Consider the following 20400-nt stretch of genomic DNA (forward strand, 5'->3'; position numbering starts at 1 on the left):
ATGGGACACTAGTTTCTGGTGGTGGCGATGTAGTCTTAATGTAGGGCAACTTATGAAAACACAAGCCAATAGACAAAATATGAGAAAGTTAGAAACATATCTTTACAAATTCGACAACACTCTTAACTGTGTGATCAATACCTTTGCTTGACTAAAAACCAATTGACCGTATACTGTACTTTAACATGTTGGAAATAATAAATAAATACACATATCTTGCATTGTTCTTTTCTGCTATACGGGAAGAGGAACACATTTTATTAGATGAAGCTTTATTGAACCATCACAATATCGAAAGGGAACAGTTTTATTTCTTATTTGTCTTTCCATACACCAGAGTCAAAGTCTGAACAATAAACAAATTGAATAACCTCTTAGTCATAACCTTACAGTAGTTATAAAAAGCAGTAATTGAATATCCATCATACTACTGATCAAAGTGCCATCAACAGATTTAATCTTTCCACAAACACGAGACACACGAATCACAAGATTGCTCATGCACTTTTATTGTTCATATCAGGAACGTTGCCAAATAAAGTGCTGTATAATGATATCACATTCACTGACGCCAGGGCCGGATAACAGTGTTGTAAATACTTTATATGGAAGATACACCTACAGTAGCAACATGTAAAACAGAAATGAGAAACAGAAACATCCAGGACATATTCTCCTTTCCCCAACACACTGATGTGTCTCTTATAGTGCCTTAGTGAATCCAATAATTGTTAACATTTGTGTTAAAGTTTCCTTTCCCTAAAATACATTATATTGCGATAAAATAAACCTCAGGCATTTCTCAGAGTGTAAACTTTAATATATCGTGTGTAAGTGTCCTAAAAGGTATGATTTTTGATGATAGTTGTAGACGCTGAGCTGTTTTATTTTCCCTAGGAGAGTACAAGCTAAAATTGGCTAAGGTGAGAAAGTATCGTTACTTACATTTCTAACCCCTTCAAAGAAGAGACATCGTAAGAAGTGATGGACATCTCAAACATCAATAATTGCAGCAACATAGCATCAAAAGGATAAACATTTTGGTGGGAAGATTATTTGAGGACGCTACACGTAAGGGAAGGGACATGTTTGGGGTTAGGAGTAAAAACGATTTCATGGTCAATTAGCAGATAAGGAAAGATCAGAGAAAGACATCTCACAGGGACGTTCGCACATAATATCATGAAATTAATTTTGCATATTTAGTTTAGCATCTGAGGATATAAAGGCAGTCAAGGCACATTGGCTGCTAATATACACACACGTCCCAAGTTTCCTGGAACTAGTGGAAAGTCCATGCTCGCTGTGCATCACAGATGGGACAGGTTTCTACCAACAGGAGACGGACGTCCCCGTTGTGGCTGGAAAGAGTGCAGTTGGATGTTAAGAGCAGACTCTTTGGCAGTAAAGAGAGCATCTGTGGACACATTAAGGAACGCCAAACAAAAAGTCACACCTACACCTAGAAAACAACTAGAACAGCATAGCCATTGTTGGTGGCTCGCAACCTTTACTTGAACCTTAAATCTGGGGAACTCCACTGATTTTAAACATCAACGTCTGTTTAAAGGTCTTTGGGGATTGCTACTTTGTGTGTGGAAAAAGTTGAATAAAGTCTTTGTTGCACTAAAAGGGAGATATGAAAGATCCGATAAATGTTCTCAAGTGATGTTACTTCAGTAGGCATCCAATCCTAAGTCCCGCCCCCCTTAGTTACAGTTGCAATGTACAGTAGGACAAGCTTGAAAAAGGAAACACTAAGAAGCAAACGCAAGGTGTGTACAGTATGCATTTGAGGGAAATATTCAGGGTGGTAACCTTCACTAAGGCAACTTTTGTCAGGAGGTTGGACTTTGTGTATATCAAAAAGAATTACCACCAAAAAAGTTACTTCTGTGCTGAACGTAGACTTACAGAGATAATATAAACAAAGTAATGTTGGGGTGGCTGTGGCGCAGTGGAATAGTAGGCTACGCTGGTGTTCGGATCAGAGGGGCACAGGTTCAAACCCCACTGCAGTCAGCTTGTCGTTGTGTCCCTGGGCAAGACACTTCACCCCAAATTGCTCCTGTGGGGATTGTCCACAGTATTGAATGTATGTAAGTCGCTTTGGATAAAAGCGTCTAACGAGTAACATGTAATGTTAGCCTTGAATTCTTCTGGCTAACGATGATTCACATCATCTTAAAAATATGTCAGCAACCGTCATTGGTGATCTGATATTAGGTCCTCTTTATTTAGTGTTGGCTAGCTAGTTAGCTCATGTTTAGCTAACATTAGCTAACTTAATGACGTTATGTTAAAAGCTTGATGTGACAATAAACAATGTAATATGTAGGTCAAGGTTGCAACAACAATGTACTGGAGGTTACATAGTAATCTTAGCTAACATACGTAGCATATCAGTTTAAAAGGAAATGGGAAAGTTGTTTCTGCTGTGACCAAGCTTGCTCTACTGTTATTGGAGCACAGAACGAAAAGGGGTGAAACCTAGAAAGGGCACAAGTACAAATTTGGAAATAATGTTAGAAAAAAGTGAGTTTACGACATTAGCTTCTGCTAGCATAACAGGACAACGGACTAAACTCCCTGGGGTAGAGTTGTATTGTGGGTAATAAAGTAGGCACTAGTTAATGTTTGATTTCAAATATTTTCTTATAGGCCTATAGGTAAAAACTAACCAGGGATTAGAGAAGTTTAAAAAAATACAACTAAATTGGAGTAGTGGTAATACGTTTCTTTTTCCTACACCAGTAAACATTGTGGAGGTCCTCCTGCACGGACACCACTGCTTAACAAATACTAAAGTATACACCAATTTACAGGGATACAAAATAAAATACAGTATTTCTGTCAATAACAACATATATTTCATATTGATTGGTACCATTCTGGAGTGAATTTATTTGAGAAAATACCTTCTCTTTTACTGCCCTCGTTGTTTTCAAAGCAATCCATATCTAAATGTGTCAAGTGTCATTGTGCTCACTCTGCATCTCTGCTCAAGTGCTTCTGCATTTCCTATGCATATGTTATGATCATTGTAACATTTCACTTGTATTGCCATGATTTACTGATTAAACTATTCACACAAAAAATATATACTCATTCTCATGAATAGAGGGAAAAAGGCACCAGTTTTCCTGCTCATTTAACACTCAAGAACAGTATTTCAGGAAAGATCATTCTATGTGAAGCTGCTCTAAAATACTGTAATATATCATGAATACTTCAGCATGCGGCTTTTAAAACTGTTTACACTTCATATACCTGCTCACTTCATTATAATGGCATAAAGGAACATGTGTGTATGGATTATGTTGAACTTAAAAAGAATACTTGAGGCATGAGGCAAATTGTGGTGAACAAACATGAATAATGAGCGTCCGTTTCTTAAAATACAGTTTTATTTGTGAATTTACACTGATTAGCAATACATCTAAGAGCAACTCCATTAGATAACCATTTATATAGGATTTTCACAGGTCACAAAATAGCTTGGCTCATTCTGGCATGCCAAAGCAAAGGTTGTTTTTTTTAAACAGAAAAAAGATGGATAGAGGCATTAGTAAAGCAAGGTGCAAACAGTCGGAAACAGAGGAGGTGAAAAATAAAGGGATGCAATGCACATTCAGTTCATCTGGGAGCAATTTATGCTCGTAAAATGGTTAATAAAAAAGCCTAGTGCTATCTGCAAACTAAAAGAAGAAAAAAAGCGCAGTGCGATACAAATGGAGGATGAAAACAATAGTTTCCAGAAGGAGAGATGGTTTGAGAAAAGAAGACATTTTGAGTGATAAAAACATGGTGCGTTAGTGTCAGGTTTTTCCTATATAGGCTACTACACACACATAAGCACTTCCATTTCCAAACTCACACCTCCTTTCTCTATCTCTCAGTTGTGTGACCTCAGCTCTTTACCCAGAGCCAAAAGCTATCATTTAACACAGCTAAAGATGTGTCCCTAAACCCTGCCCCCAAATCCAATACTTCACATTGCTAGCTGGGATATTGGTACATCTGGTTAAACTGCGGGGGGGGGGGGGGGGGGAGAATATGTGGCAACCCATCACACTTTGGCTTTGCAGAGTTCAACTGTGGGTCAACTGACAGTTACCACACCAACGTGTTTACAAGAGAAATTACATGAGGGGAGGCTTTAGACGCTGAAATGACAAGCGGGCTCGCAGAGCAAGCAATACAAATATAATGTCCACATGACCTCCAAAATGTTCCAGTTGCAGGAGGGAAATAAACGGAGAATTAAGAGAGGAAACGTAGCTGCTATAAATGCAGCTACAGAAAAAAGTTTTTGGGGAGCCTGAGGGGTGTCGATGCAGTCACTGGGGTGATTTTAGGGAGGTTTTGTTCGGCTCCTTGACGCCCATGCAGGCAGACGAGAAACGCAACCCTTGTCTCATTATTAAAAACAATGGTGGAAAAAGTTATTACAATATGGCTTAAAAAAAACACAAACACACCAAACTAAAAGATGTCACCTCTTCGAACTCCACGACCCCCAATGACTCATTTGAGCTGGCGACTAACGGTAGTTTCCGCACTACACTTCCTGTTTTGTTGAGAAGTAGAGATCATTCCTCACATGTGACACTAATGAAAGATAATTCTTTCTCCATTTGACTCACTTGCTGGGTCCTGACCTCTCTCTGGCACCGTGCCTCGCTTGCTACTTGCATATCTTTTATCAGAAACTTCACAATTTCCTTCACTGGTGAAACCACCTGCCACTAAATGTGTTATATACCACGAGAAAAGTGCAGCACAATAAAATAAAAAATATATCGTTAAAAATCTATAGCCAACATATCCAGTTTTCATATATCTGTGTTATATAGTACATTTGTGTACTCTGTACTATTAGAATAACATTTGAGCAATCAGGCATTACTTCAGGACATAGTCAGCCGTATAAATTCAGTTCTTGCAAAAAAGAGAAAACATGCGTAACATCTGTAATTCTCTGTAAAACTTACAAATGAGTACAAAACAGAGTTGACTAATACCAAATTTGTGTTTGATAAAAAAAGATAACATTTCATGAGATGAAAAACAGTGACGCTTTACTAAAGTTAGATTGTTTTTCTTTTCTTCCATTTAGTTTGGCAACCCCCCTCCCCAAATAAAAAAAACATTGAGATGAAGAGGAGAAGATATGAAAATGCTACATAAATATTCTGAGATTGTGTCAAAGTAGTTGTGCTAAACTGCCAGCCTTCGTCCTCACTATCCACTCTTAAAGTCGTCTTCTTGTTCGACCACAATCAGCTGAAGAGAAGTTACAGAAGCTCGGAGAGAGCGGTGAGAAAACCTCAGTAAATAAATCAACTCAAACCCTGTGGCTGTTTTTTCTGAGACCAGATTTCCAGTGTGACTTAAAATTTCATGCAGCCTCTCAGTTCCCTATTCAGAGTCAGGTGACCAGAAAACAAAACATGAAAAGACCGGAGGAGTCTTAAAAGAAGGTCTAGTTTCAACTTGTGCAGTTTTACAACACAATTTATTTTGTAGCAAGCAATACTCGAGGTGGTTTCAAGTTATATTTTCGGCCTGGGAAACGCCACAAGAGGAGCCAGTTATTCAGGATTTAAATCTCCTCAAATGACCCCCGAAGGCCTCTGAAGAGGACTGTTAGGGTGCTGCCTAGGTGAAGAGGTTATAGACCCCCAACCTGCTGCAGCTTCAATCTGTGGCACCGCATGCTCATCACAAACTTTCACAAACATTATTGTCTTTTTTGCAGAAGGAGATTTTTCTGTTGCAAACCAATTCCTTTTTTATGTAATCCGTTCTACTGCCTTTTGCACATAAAAGCATTTGTTAAAAAAATAAAATAAAATAAAAAACATAAGAGGACATTGAAAACGGAGACAAAGTAAAACCACAGACGTTAACAGAACGGCCGCCGCCCCTCTTTCTTCTTCTTCTTCAGACGGCGCTCTGTCTGCTCTCAGGCCTCCGTCTTCTCTTTCTTTTTGTTCATCTTCAGGAAGGACGGGGTGCGGAACTTCTTCTTCTTCTTGGTGTTGGGCGACTTGGAGGGCGAGCTCTCAGGGGACAGCGCCTCTTTGATCTTCTCGCTCGAGCGCACAGTGATCTCCACGCTCTCCACGCTGGTGGTTAGCTGGCTCACGCGCTTGCACAGATCTGTGTCCACGTCGCCGTGGTCCTCTTTGCCGTTCATAAGGCCCGTGTGGTTGTCTGAGGGGGGAGGGGGACACAGGTCGGGGGAGGGGGGACACAGGTCGGGGGAGGGGGGACACAGGTCGGGGGAGGGGGGACACAGGTCGGGGGAGGGGGGACACAGGTCGGGGGGGGACACGGAACAAGAAACAAAGACATGTCAGTTTCACTATTAACAGGGAGCACACACAACTCATAAATACTCATATGACTAATGTGAGTACAAAGTTCTCATGATGGAGTAGACTATGTGAAAAATAGTGAGATGCTAAATCTGATGGTATAAATAAAACATTTCCTATAAAATATATTTGTGGTAAATAATATGTTGAGAAATAACAAAAATAAACTAAAACCAGCACGCACAGGCTAAAATAAGTCATAAAAACCTTTAGGGATATGTTGTTATAGCGAAGTATAATTTTTGGCTTTCCAGTTTTTGCAATTTCAAATCCTTAACATTCATTTAATCAATTATATTATCTTTTTACTTTTATGCTAACCGTTTAATTTGATCAGTATTTATCAGTAATGAATCCATCAGACAAGGACTGAGCTTGCCAACGTGAACAGCTGTAACAGTTTTAAGAATAAATGACAAACGGCTTGTAAATAATATAATTACAGAATAAAAACAAGCCCAACTTAAAAAAGACAATCGACCAAATACTCTCCTGCAGTCGCAACTAAAATGCTAAGTCATAGGCTAAGGACAAAAGACTTAAATTAGCATGTTTGCCAACTACTAATGTTTATTACCATGGTCTATCACTATCAAATAAGAATATATTAATAAGCTTCTCCAAGTTATAGTATTTGCAGGAGTACTGTGTTGCGTTGTATTTTACAGGTCTTCATGTGGTTGTGTCTAACCTCACAATGCTCATGTGACCGATGTGAGGCTTTGCTGCATTAAACCCACCGTTACCATCTGAACTGCGCGATGAACTTTTGCTTCACTCGCAGAGACAGGCTGTCCCAGTGCTCTACATATTTAATGACGTGCCTGTGTTAAAATCCAGTGACCTGATAGCCAAGAGTCTGTCCTCCTTTTATCCTAAAAAAAGGGGCTTAAACCCACTCTCTTAATGAGTGTTATCGTAACAGTCCTGCTAATGTCACATCACTCTCTATATGTGGAGAATGCACCTATTGTAATATAAAATGTGAAAACAAAAACGACTTATTTTCATCTGAGTAAAAATAAAAAAGCAGACACAATTAACAACAACTCACACAACAATTGACCTGGTTTCAGCACAGCTACAGGCTGACCTCATAGTTGTGGAGTCAGAGAATATGGGTCCCCTGAGCCAGTGTGAGCCGTTGTGGATTAATTGTTACTCATTGTGTGGTTTTGAGTGTTTGTACTGGGGGGAAGCTGACAGGAAGTCAATCTCAGTGTCATTATTTACAACCTGTGGAGAGGCCGCTGTGATCTTTGTCTCTCTAAGAGGCAACATACTGGCTTCAAATGTCAGACACAAGAATGTCTGGCTAATAGATATGGGACTGTAGATCTAAATGGCAGCAAGAGACATTTAATACCCAGAAATCATGTGATGTGACATCATAGCAAGCTCATGTTTCCAACCCGGCAGGTCTGTTTAGACAATTTGAGTTGGCAGTGCATATAAGGACACTCCAACATTCAAGACGCACAGTTAGCTAGCTAAAGACTTTGTGATCAATATTTTGAAAACAAATGTAAATGTTGTTGTTCATTAAATCGGTCACACATATTGTAACTATTGAACTCTGTAAAACACTAAATTCGCTATTGTGTGACACCTATGTTGTTTTTAAAACGATAACATTTGAATTCTCAATTAAAGCCAATGAGGTTATAGAAGATTTATTTGTGCTTAACATCTTAATGCTGAGCATGTCATACCATCACCTGGCTCTTGCTTTATACTTTATGTAAAGACATGAGTGGTATTGATATTTTTTTCTGAATCTTGGCCAAAGTAAATCAATTAAATCAACATTTTCCCAAATTGTAAAACCATTACTTTACAATCAGATCCAGAGGACAAAGAATAAAGCTAACATAGCTATTATGAATTAATGTATGTACATTTGGTATTGAATCCACTTCTGAAATGTGACATGTCCCTGAATGCCCCAACAAGGCAGGCAGTTCAAGTAAGGTTAAGAAAATTGCTGCTGTAATGAATAATAACTAAGTCCTTCCAACTTGATTCTGATATTGTACTGAAACGAATGGAAACGGGTGGATCTGAATCTGTATTTGTGTTCTCAAATGTATAAACATGTGCTTTAAAAACTGTCCTCTGTTATGTTACTCGAGCGAGAAAGTGCTCTAAAGGTTGTTTCATCACTCCTGCTGGGTATGGATGAGTTCTAATGACCAACAGCAGCTATGTATTTAGGATACATATCTAATGAGGTTTAGAATAGAGTTGATGGGATATTATTGCGGTTTCATTACAGTAGGAGCATTGCATCCTCATAGCACGGATCAGGCATTGCATAGGGAGCTTTTAGTCCATTTCATATTAATTTGCACACACACTTAAACACATCTGGTGTTAAAGACACACAGCAAGGCACTGAAGATCTTTCTGACACAGTGTCTCTCCCCCTGGGTGAGTTATACCTTCTTTAGCTGGAGTGCTTTGCGGAGACTGGGGGAGAGAGAGAGACTGAGAGAGAGAGGAGCCGTCGTCGGAGGTTAGCTCGTGCTCTCCATCTGCAGGCAGGGGGGAGGGAGGGATGAGGGGATTGCAGGGTGGTGTAGAGGATTGAAGTAGCAGGACGACAGCAGGGGTGAGTGGGATGAGAGGTTGGGGAGGGGGATGAAGGGAGAGGGAGGTGAGGGAGTTTGAGAGATTAGTGGTAACACACATGTTAGAATCAGGCCATGCACAGCTGCTTTGACACAACATTTACAAAAGTCCTTGTCTGTTCATCCTCACTCGTTTGTCATGTGATTCTCCTAGTGGCTGTAATATTGTATTGAGCCTTAAGATCCCACTGATATGCACAGGCGCCCGGACAGGAAACCTAAGGGCTGACGGTGTTATTTCCAGAGCAGCTAGCTCCCTGTGACACATGCTAACACAAAACCTGCTAATAAAGTGGGTTATGTATTACCGCTTTCAAATATGATGCATTATCAGGCACTTTTAAAGAGAAGGAGATGAACTATATCAACAGCTAGGGCTGAGAATTATAGGTGGATTTGATGTTTAGTGATGATATTGTTAATCAAAATAATACTTTTTAACAATCTCTGGTTAAAAATTCACAAAAAAGCTATTTAATTAGTATATAGATTTGTGTCACAATATTTGAGTGTATATACGATTTGACAGACATATGCTTTATGTCACTGATTCTCTCCTTATTATTTAGAAAATCTACTTTTTATAGAATTGCGACATTGATTAACCTTATCTCTCGGGTAATACAAACTTTCTATGGGCTTCATTTCCTTACTCTTCTAAGGAAACTGTTGTAAAAGATCCACTCCTGCCTCCTGAACTAACTAAGCACTTCTGGACTAAGTTTCTGTATCACTCACATGATGAAATCAGCTTTTAAAACAGCTTCTGTACATATCGAGTAAATGTTAGAGTCTAGCTCAGCTTTAGCAGCTTCATTAGTTTTAAACACTGATTCGTGTGAATGAATGACATTCCCATATCACTTACCCAACACATGAATTAGCACATTCAGGGTTACACATACAGTTAGCGTCACGGCATATAGAACAGGGTTGCATAACAGCCTGGTGTGTGCATGTTACATCTGTATCAGATGTAACATGCATAAAGTCACGTTTTGAAGAGTGAACCCAGTTTGAAGTTGTTGCATTTTTTATTAGAGAGTAAGCTGCATGCGTGTTGTCATGTTAAAAAGTACTTAGACCAATAAAAGTGCACCTCAAAGCAATTATGGCTGCAATATGCTCCTTTATACTTCACCGCATGTGCCTAATTGTATTAGATTTGACAATTATACTTCAAAAATGATATACAGGGTGGACTTGACACACCTCATCACAGGCAAAACCTTTGTGTGTGTGGTTGTATGTGTGTGTGTGTGTGTGTTTGTGGCCCAGGCATATATCAGGGCACTACAGACGGTCTCCAGCTTGCACCCAGATTGGCCACCGGGGATTGGTGGGGCTGTGGGGGCAACAGTGTCATAGCAACGGGCTCCGATCATGTGGCGGGTGTGAAGGCCTGCTGTCTGTTCGGTCTGCTATCTTAGTCACACCGGCCTCTCTTACAGTGCAAGTACACACACACACACACACACACACACACACACACACACACACACACACACACACACACACACACACACACACACACACACACACACACACACACACACACACACACACACACACACACACACACACACACACACACACACACACACACACACACACACACACACACACACACACACACACACACACACACACACACACACACACACACACACACACACACACACACACACACACACACACACACACACACACACACACACACACACACACACACACACAACACACACACACACACACACACACACACACACACACACACACACACACACACACACAGTGCTTCATATGCACATAGGGATGATCCGTAGATGATCCTATGAACACATTTGAATGCTAACACACGTACGCACACACATGTGTACACACACACACACACATGTGTACACACACGTGCGCACACACATGTGTACACACACGTGCACACACACACACACACACACACACACACACACACACACACACACACACACACACAGTGTGTTAGATTATGGGAGCGTCCCATGGGGTAGCGCAACAGGCCCTGATATTATAAAACTGCTGAGAGACTACAGATATAAACTCAAAATGTTCAGAAATCAATCTGCAAATCAAAGTTTAAAGAGGACAAGGAGAAGCAGATTTGCCACTTTAAAGAAATCCTGATTTGGTTTCAGGCTCAGTTTGAAATCTGCTCCAGCTGTTTTAGCCGATTATAAGTGCTTGACGTTGTCAGATGGTGCTTGTTAACAACGTTAACAGCTTCAGCAGGACGTGCTCACATCTGGAGGAGAGGGTCTCTTCTTTTTCTGCAGTTGAAAGTCTCCCAGACAAATGGAAAAGCTCATGGAGCCGACTATAGTGGGAAGAAGCCTGATACTTGTTAGAGAGAGTTATCTGCGAGATTAAAGAGGAATTGAAGAAACCCGGCGCAGAGCGCTGCTTCTCACCTCGGTGCCAGCTGGGCCGGGTTAAGTCAACCAAAATAAATCAAAGTTACAGCGCACACCAGGAGATTAAGGAAGGCACTTTTTGTATTTATTGAAAGATTACAGGAGAGATCTATGGGCCAGAGTTCCCGTTAGAATATTTTTTCACCGGTCAACATGTCCGTTAAAGTTGAAATCTTCCGGACAAAATGAGAAAAGTGCCGGTCAAAGGTCTTCTTTGTTATTTATTGTGCTTTAAAACAAATTGATATGATTCGATATTAAACAAACTAATTATAGTAGATTAACTATTCAAAAGTGAACAGTAATTTACAATAACACGGGAACAATAGACGGAGCGATCTCTCCCTCTCCTGACAGCCCGTCAGTATCATGCAGCTCGCGGATCAGTAATGAGTGACCCGACAGTAAAACTAAACATATCTATAACTAGTTTAGGTAGTTTGAGAGGTCATTAAAATAGCTACGTGTGATATTCTAACCTGAAGTGTGTGTTTTGTTCCGCTCATCGCTGCAGGTGATCATGCAGAGCTGCTTGTCGACTCGTCAGCAGCAGCTGATCTCTCTCTCCCGTCAGATTAGACTTCACTCGCGTTTATGTCCATATCGATCAGATCTAGCTAGTTCTAGCTAATGATAGGACTACCTGCTTATTAAAAGACACCTAAACAATAAGTGTCGCTATGCAACTGGGTGAGGCCACAAAGTATAGCGCAGCATTATGCATTTGTTTACATGCCCACCGGAACCCTGAGGCATTACCAACAGATCAACGCACAATCAACCCATACAGGAAATCTCTTTCTCCACAGTAAGCGTTAGACACAACATTAGAATTGACTATTCTTGTCTGTCACATACTCTTTTGTCTGTCACATAAATGGCGCAAATTGCGCAACTGATGTGGTATTGCGCTCAACGGAAATTATTTTGAACGGACACTTTGACCGGAGAGATTTAGATTTGCCGGTCTTCAGCATATTTTACCGGTCGTAGTCCGGTAATTACCGGCTAACGGGAACTCTGCTATGGGGGCTTGTTTTTAAAAGAACCTGTTAATAAATCAGCGTCTAACCTAGTATCCTGGTGTGCGTTGGCACTTTGATATTATTATATTCACTGAACAGATTTTTTGAGGCTAGTGAAATATCTTGGAAACATTTAACCCTTCTATTGTGTGTGTTTGTGTGTGACAGGTGTGATTCACATGGGGGGATTGGGCACATAAGGGGGGGAACACATTTAGAGTATGTGTGTGTAGTGCTGCGTACCTGGACTCACATTCAGGTTCAGGTCCGGACTCAAGTCCAGAGGTTCAGGTTCAGGTCCGGACTTATAAGTCCGGACCTGAACCCATGACTTGTGTCAAGTTGTGTGAGTAACTAAAGTGAACTTATTGTGAGCTAATTATCAATTGAAAATAAACTCATAATCAACTCAAATTCAAACTCATCAGGTTTATTGTGCTCCCTTCCAACTTGTGTCTACATTTCTCTACAAAGTACAAATGTAAAAACAAATGTAAAAAAAACACTTTTTGCCACTTAGTCTACAAATGACTTATGACAGCAACTACAGTGAACTACTACAAAGTTCAAACCTTTTTTTCATTTACCAAACTAAAGTAACCAAACAGTCCCTGAGCTGACAGCCTAAATCCCTAAAACGTTGCTGAAAGGTAGAGTGTAGAGTAGACTATACGCATTACACTGTTACACACCTACTATACAGTATACACTGTAGTGACTGTACAATCAGAGTGTACTGCACCATGTATTTTCTACAACTCTACATGTGTACATTATACAGTACTACATACATCGTGATGTACATACATACTGTTAGAAATTAAAATCAATGTTGATATGGCGTAATTTTGAATTAAATACACTATTTAATTTAAATCAGTTTTATTCTGAAAAAAACGGAAGTTCACACTATTAATTTAATAATTTTATTCTGAAAATTATTCACTTCCGGTTAGCATTAGCATGTGGCGAAATGCTACGTTTTCAAACCGTGAATCGAAGGTGAAATGACATGTGATGTTGTACACTGAGCACACTGGGATTAGCACTCATTTATTGAGGCTGAATAACGTTTATCAGGGAATGTTTAAATAACCACAGACACCAGAATATACGTAAGTGCTAGTTTTTTTTGCGAGTCCAAGTACCGGTTCCCGACGTTCCGGTTTTAACCGGACTTGAACCGAAACTTTTTACAAATCCAGTACCGGTTCGGCGTACCGGTACGCAGCACTATGTGTGTGTGTGTGTGTGTGTGTGTGTGTGTGTGTGTGTGTGTTTTATCTGATCCGGATGGTTACTAATTCATTTTCTTTATGGCGGTCATTTTTGACCGGGAACACCATGGGTGTTACAAAGTTGACTAAATCATCCAAAATGCAATGCAAGTGGTGATCAGCAATTGTATATGTTCAAATGTCTACTGTGAAGGATATCATAAAGCCTTAATGCAGTCGAATGTAAAACAAAAAAGTTATGATTGATGAAAGTAGTAAATCGGTCAGATTTGACCCGAAGACAACAGGAGGGTTGAATATGATAATTGTACATTTGACAATATTATTTGTTTAAACAAATGCTTTTCGCGTTGAAACCTCAGATGTTGTTTTGAGTTGAGTTGCAATAAAGATACTGTGGGGGATTTTTTCATAGTTTTAAAAATAATTTGACTTAGACGACCGTAATAGCAGCATTTTGTGAAATGTAAAGAGAAATTATGAATGATGCGTTAGAATCCTACATATAAAAACATAAACGCGGCAAATTGAATTTTCTGCCTAAATATAAACCGATATGTTGGTTGATGATATATCAGCAGGGACATCTTTGGGGACAGCAAAGATCGGCTGCTCGCTGAAATCTGACAAATTTGGTGACAAATCTCGCTGGCTCCAATCTCTTTCTGCAGCTTTCTAAATTGTGGCTTCACAGATTGATTATTGATTGATTGTTTTAAATCTGCACGAAAATCTGTCCTTACAATATCCTTTACATATCGATAGGGTTGTCTGCGGCTCACAGTCTTTGGCATTGAGTAAAAGTCACTCGACTGTATGTGTGTGTGTGTGTGTGTGTGTGTGTGTGTGTGTGTGTGTGTGTGTGTGTGTGTGTGTGTGTGTGTGTGTGTGTGTGTGTGTGTGTGTGTGTGTGTGTAGGTAGGTAGTCCATATGTCTCTCAGTGTGACTGGGTTTGGTGTTTTCAAGTTGAGCATGAAATATTTCAGAATAAAATCCACACACCTATGAATATCTGCACTGGTGTGTTTGCGTTTTCATGTATTTCCAAGTGTGTGTTTTGAAGTGTGTGTGTCGTACCACTGGGGCCGAGCTGCCTCCTCTCCACGTTCTTCTCCGACAGCTCACTGAAGGGGTTTGGAGGCAGGGGAGCCATCTGCTCCTCCTCTGTGGGCACGTATGGCTGAGGGGGAGACAGGGAGAGGGGTGAGAGGGGAGCACTCACACACAGAAACCATCCCGAGTCACACACACACACACACACACACACACACACACACACACACACACACACACACACACACACACACACACACACACCACACACACACACACACACACACACACACACACACACAACACACACACACACACACACACACACACACACACACACACACACACACACACACACACACACACACACACACCACTTCAGGGGACATTACATTGACTTACATGCATTTCCTGGAGACTTCTCCTAACCTTAACCAACACATGCCTAACCCTAAACCTAACCAAGTCTTCACCCTAAAATTAATGATTCCCCTTATGGGGACCTCCATCTTGTCCCCATAAGTGAGGCGAGTCCCCACACATGACTGTGTAAACAGATTTAGGTCCCCACAAGTATAGTAATGCTAGGCGCGCCACACACACACACACACACACACACACACACACACACACACACACACACACACACCATCATACTCACAAAACAAGTCATGCATGCACACCTACAGTACAAAACACATATAACAACATGTCTGCTTAGATTTGTGTGTTAAAATATCTCCTTAAAACATCATGCACAGACATAACAACTCTTTTCAAGATCTCACACGCAGGAAAACAACAAGTTCAACTTTGAATAAACAAAAAGGACATTTTGTGAAAATTCTGTGTCAATCATCAAAAATGACATAATGATAAAAACATGCAATGTCTTTCTGTTCTGAACGGGGAAAAAAGGTGTGAACAAAAAAGACACCACTGAAATGGCAAACATTTAAAAACACTTGTGGATATTTACCAGAAGGTTTATCTGCACCAGATCCTTCAAAAACAAGACACCAGCCACAGAACCATCAGCATTGAGAATGTCTAAACGTGTGTCTTTCCTATTTATTTATCACTGTTTATTAAATCGTTCCTGTTAATAGCTATGTACAGTAACACTTCCAACCTACTAGATGTTCCTTGAGCCTTTGCTAAATGTTCTCTCTTGCCTCCTCCTGGTGGCTGAGAGGTGTCATTAGACTGTCTCTGCTCCTGATGTGGATGATGAAACGCACCAAAGGAACGCCGACACAGGTGTTTCCACTTGTGTCCAATCAGCCAGAACAACTGAGAACACCTTTGAGTTATTGCTCAATAAAAAACTAATTAGGGAAATGTGCAGTGTTGCTTTAGTGCAGCAGGGAGGCGACACATACTGGAGATTTTTTTTTATTTGCCAGAATCCTTCTACCTACGTATGTGTAGTGTCAAATATGTCAAAGTCTCTGATTCTGAACAAAATAGAGAGAAACACACTTCAGAACATCAGTAATGTATATGCTATTGCGGCTGTGTGTAATTTGTAAATTCAAATTATTTATTTATTTTAAATTTATTTTAAAAATGCCTTAAAAATCCATGAAGATCTAATTTTTGCTGCCAAAGAACTTGCATTGAACTGATAATCCTTTCAGCAGGAAGCAAAGCAAATCTGTTAGGTTTGTTAAATCAAACAATGCTTATTGTTATTTCTTGTGTTACAGGTCAAGTGTAGACATTCATCAAAACCAGACCAAAATCAGGTTTTCAAGGTTAGCAAACAAAGTGTATTTTTGATTTGAAGTTATGAAAATGGAAGAAAGCCCTACCCGTCGCGGTTCATCAATGGGGATTCCTGCAAGGTGCTGAGAGCGCGGCCCGGACGTCATCATATCAAACCGGTTCTGCTCTCTGATCTGAGATAGGACAAAACACACAATGACGTCATCAGGAAAAGTGACTCGTGACTTTCTTTAATTTAAAACTGAGGCCAAGACGATTCAGACTTCAAATATAAATGACAGAACAACCTGTATGGTCCAGTGCTCACTGAGGGCCCTTTCACACCTACGTTGTTTTGTGTCTTTCAAATGTTTCGGTTCCAAACCAAAAGTACAGATGTGAAACCTCGTCTGACCCAGAATGCTGAATCTTGGACCTACATAAAGAAGTGGTGTTGTGCTGAAGATAACTGAACCACTTTGTATTGAATGTTAAACGTTTCTTGTATTGTTCAGACTTCTGGAACAGTTACAGGAAGTTTCGCCACGCTATCAAATTATAGGGGAAGTGGAGCACAGTTTTGAAAAGCTTAGTGAAGCTGTTTGGTACAGCGAGAGAGAAAGAGACGGTATATGCCCTGCACACAGAGCAGACTGCATGAGGAGAAATGAACACTGTGTTGTTTCAGTTTGTATTTTGGCAAACACTGCATCTCCTCAAAAAAGTCCTGGTGTCGACATGTCAAATAAGGAGGTGAGAGCCTGTCTACACCACTCACATAGGTTATATATATATATATATATATATATATTTTTTTTTTACAAGATGTACCAAAAGAAGAATGTTGTTTGGACTTTCAGATGTGAAAACCTGCTGAGAGAAGAGAGGAGTTTGACTCACTTTGTTCCTCTTCTGCTGCACCTCACTGGGATCTGTGTTGAGAGGGACGAACTGATTGGGGTCCTCGATCCGGATTGGGGTTCCTGTCTCTTCAGCCTTCATCCACTGTGAAAACAAGTAAGATAAACACTATCTGTTCAAAACATAAACCAGCCAAAACTGTAAATATACGTATGAACTCTACTGAGACAATTTATATGAGAACCCATTTATATAACACTTTAATTAAGGCACTAAATAGCTAGAAACATGAACCTGGGCAACTGAATCAAAAATAAATGCAGTTCTTTATTCAGCCAGTAGATGGCGACCTGGTATCAAGTTTTAACCACTCAGGATCAACCAGTCAAAACAAAGTACTTTCAAGTACACTAAACTGGATGACAAGTCAGGCTATCATGAATGTAAATAAACATGTTAAACCCTTAGGAAAAAGATCAGTCATCAGTTATCTCCAAACCTTTAGAAATGAAAACAATACCTCATGTCTTTCAAATCATCTTACACACACTCACTCACCGTGGTGGTCCTGCTGTTGTAGCGCTGCTCCTCCCCCCCCTCCACGTTGACCTTGGTGTAGCTGTTGGGCGAGTTGAGCCAGCGCGTCTTCTCCCTCTGCTGCCGCTGCTGCTGGAACTTAAAGGGCAGCCGCGTGGCACAGTCCCCGTCCTCCTCGAACATGAACGCTGTGACCGTGGCGGGGATCTCCACCTCGCTCTTGTGCCTGGGCTTCTCTCGCATGATGGGGTGTCTGTAGGCGTGGCCCGTCCTGTAGCCCTGACGCAGGAAACAAGATCACAATTAGTCTGTTTCCTTTCGTATGAGTTTAAAGTTTTGCAATAACCAGGGAAAAAGAATCCAATGGAGGCTAATTCATGCATTTGTTCTTTTCTGATGTGTTTATGCAGTCCCCATTTGACCTGTGCTCAATCCTGTTTACAACACGAGAATTATAAATGGTGTTAGATCGTAGCTCACTTCATTATACACGCATACTGATGCATTCAGTGTTTCATTTTTGCACCAGAAGGATCAGAAATGAGCATTTGTTCTGTGACTCTTGCTTCCTGTAACGCTGGCTGAGCTGCCAGTGTCGCAGTTAGTGAAATGGAAGAGAAAGAGAGACACAGTGGTGTGGCCACAGGGTTCTGGCAGCAGAGGACAGAGTGAGAGAGCCATTTCCTGTCTGACCCTCTCTCTCCATCCCCCCTCCACCAGTCATCCCTCTCCTCTTTATTCTCATCTCCCCCTCTCTCTCTCTGTCGCTGAACTCTCACTTGGTCCTGCTGTTCGTCAGAACGTTTTTCCACACTCGGCTTGACAGTGAAGTTCCGTTTAGTCCTTCTCTATTCATGTCAGCACCATTGTCACAGTGGACCTTTTAACTTGAATTGACCTCCCTTCTTTTTATGCAGACAGTCAGCTGAGCTGTTCTTTTCCCCGCAACATCTTGCCGCCCATTTTCTACACGTTTAATCAGCTCGTGTTTTGGATCTGTAAACCTGTTGCTAAGGGATGTGGAGAGTAGTTACTGTCATTTCCCCCCCACTAATTCTCGTAACCTTTCTGGGTCTTGTACTGAAAACAAGGGCTTGTCAGATACAAATGCTGCGATAATGAGGTGTCAGGAAAGATAGCAATGACGCTGGGATGAGCTGTTTAGAGTCTCAAAGTGCTGAGAGGCAGTGACTCAAAGAGGAAAGAGCAGAAAAACAAAGAAATAAGTGAGATGAAGAGTGTCGGATGTGTAAGAAGGTGACACAAGTAGTGACGAGACTAAGAAAGACGATAAGAGGAGCTCAGACGGAGAGAGAGTGAAGACATTCCCCAATGACCACATCTCTTTGTGGTGATGCAACATTAGTGTGTATAATTGTGTCCTTTAAATTAAATCTCTCCCTCCTCAAGCTGTTTCTGAATTGTGCTTACTTAATGACATTTGTACCCAAGCATTAACCCTAACCATGTAGGGGGCGCTCTTTTCCAACTCTGTATCTACCTAGTCCCTCTTTAGTTGATTTCAATAAATACAAGAGTGATTATTAAAACAACCCCAAAGGATGTAATACATTGAAGCAATGCTAATAGGTTGTGTTGCTATTTTCTATTTGTAATGAATGACAAAGCCAAACAGACATTACGTTTAATACAATTGAAGGACTTGTTTTGTATTAAAATGTCTCAAAAGGCCAAATCATGATGTCAACAAAGGAAAATAAATCCTCTGAGTATTCTCACTTCATAAAACACACAACATATGTGAAAATGGTTAATCCAATCAAGTTGCTTAATGACCCCGAGTCATTTGATAATCAAATAAGTGTTATTTTCCTTTCAGTGTGTTTGTGTTGAATGTGGGATATTCTCAGTTTGATGTCTGTGGACTCACCAGGTTATCCAGCATCCTCATCAGAGACTCAAACTCCAGCTCGCCACACTTCCACTTGTACTGGCCACACATGTTGATTTCTGCTGTGGTCACGTCGTGCGTCGATGATTTGTACTTCTGTTGGTCCAGCACTATCAGGTTGTCTACGCCGCCAGCACACGAGATGGCCTTTACCTACAATCACAAAGAGAGGAGTCTGTGAGCATCCACTGCGGCTAATAAAATACAAAAAAAGACAAAGACACCTTTCATAGCATTACGTCTGGTGCATATCATCATCGATTGAAAGGGAGAATATGCAGCATTGCACCAAAATGGGAAACCCCTCAATCTAAAGCTACAGTAGCACCAACGGGTATACAGTACATGGCATACAACAAACATGGTGGGGGGATTTATTTATAGAAATTAAGCTGGGCTTGGCAGGATGGATTAATGTTTTCTTTTGCTTGAGCGGGGAGAGTCAATCAGGAGATTTGGTATGCCTGTTACAACATCTCTAAAATCCTCTGAACAAGTGAACACAAAGACACGCAAGAGTCCAACAGCAAACACACAAACTGTAACAATACCTTTGATACAAGCGACGATACATGATGACATTCTTCAGAGCATATGACAACATGT

At 40.6% G+C, this 20400-nt stretch overlaps 1 protein-coding gene across 5 annotated transcripts in view; it reads right to left on the minus strand.

Moving 5' to 3' along the window:
• Positions 1-485: 485 nt before the first annotated feature.
• Positions 486-20400, minus strand: part of add3a (adducin 3 (gamma) a) — a 113900-nt gene continuing 93985 nt past the window's right edge. For 3 of the 5 annotated variants that reach the window (XM_034239082.1, XM_034239081.1, XM_034239080.1), the window contains 7 exons: positions 19774-19947; positions 17904-18161; positions 17385-17489; positions 16592-16678; positions 14802-14904; positions 8825-8917; positions 5969-6219 (listed from right to left, as the gene is read on the minus strand). In XM_034239082.1, the coding sequence (XP_034094973.1) occupies positions 5969-6219; positions 8825-8917; positions 14802-14904; positions 16592-16678; positions 17385-17489; positions 17904-18161; positions 19774-19947 (1071 nt within the window). Of the gene's footprint in view, positions 6220-8824; positions 8918-14801; positions 14905-16591; positions 16679-17384; positions 17490-17903; positions 18162-19773; positions 19948-20400 lie in introns of all 5 variants that reach the window. The other 2 variants (XM_034239079.1, XM_034239083.1) reach the window with 2 other exon arrangements.

Source organism: Gymnodraco acuticeps, unplaced genomic scaffold, assembly GCF_902827175.1.
Source record: "Gymnodraco acuticeps unplaced genomic scaffold, fGymAcu1.1, whole genome shotgun sequence".
Taxonomy (NCBI): Eukaryota; Metazoa; Chordata; class Actinopteri; order Perciformes; family Bathydraconidae; genus Gymnodraco; species Gymnodraco acuticeps.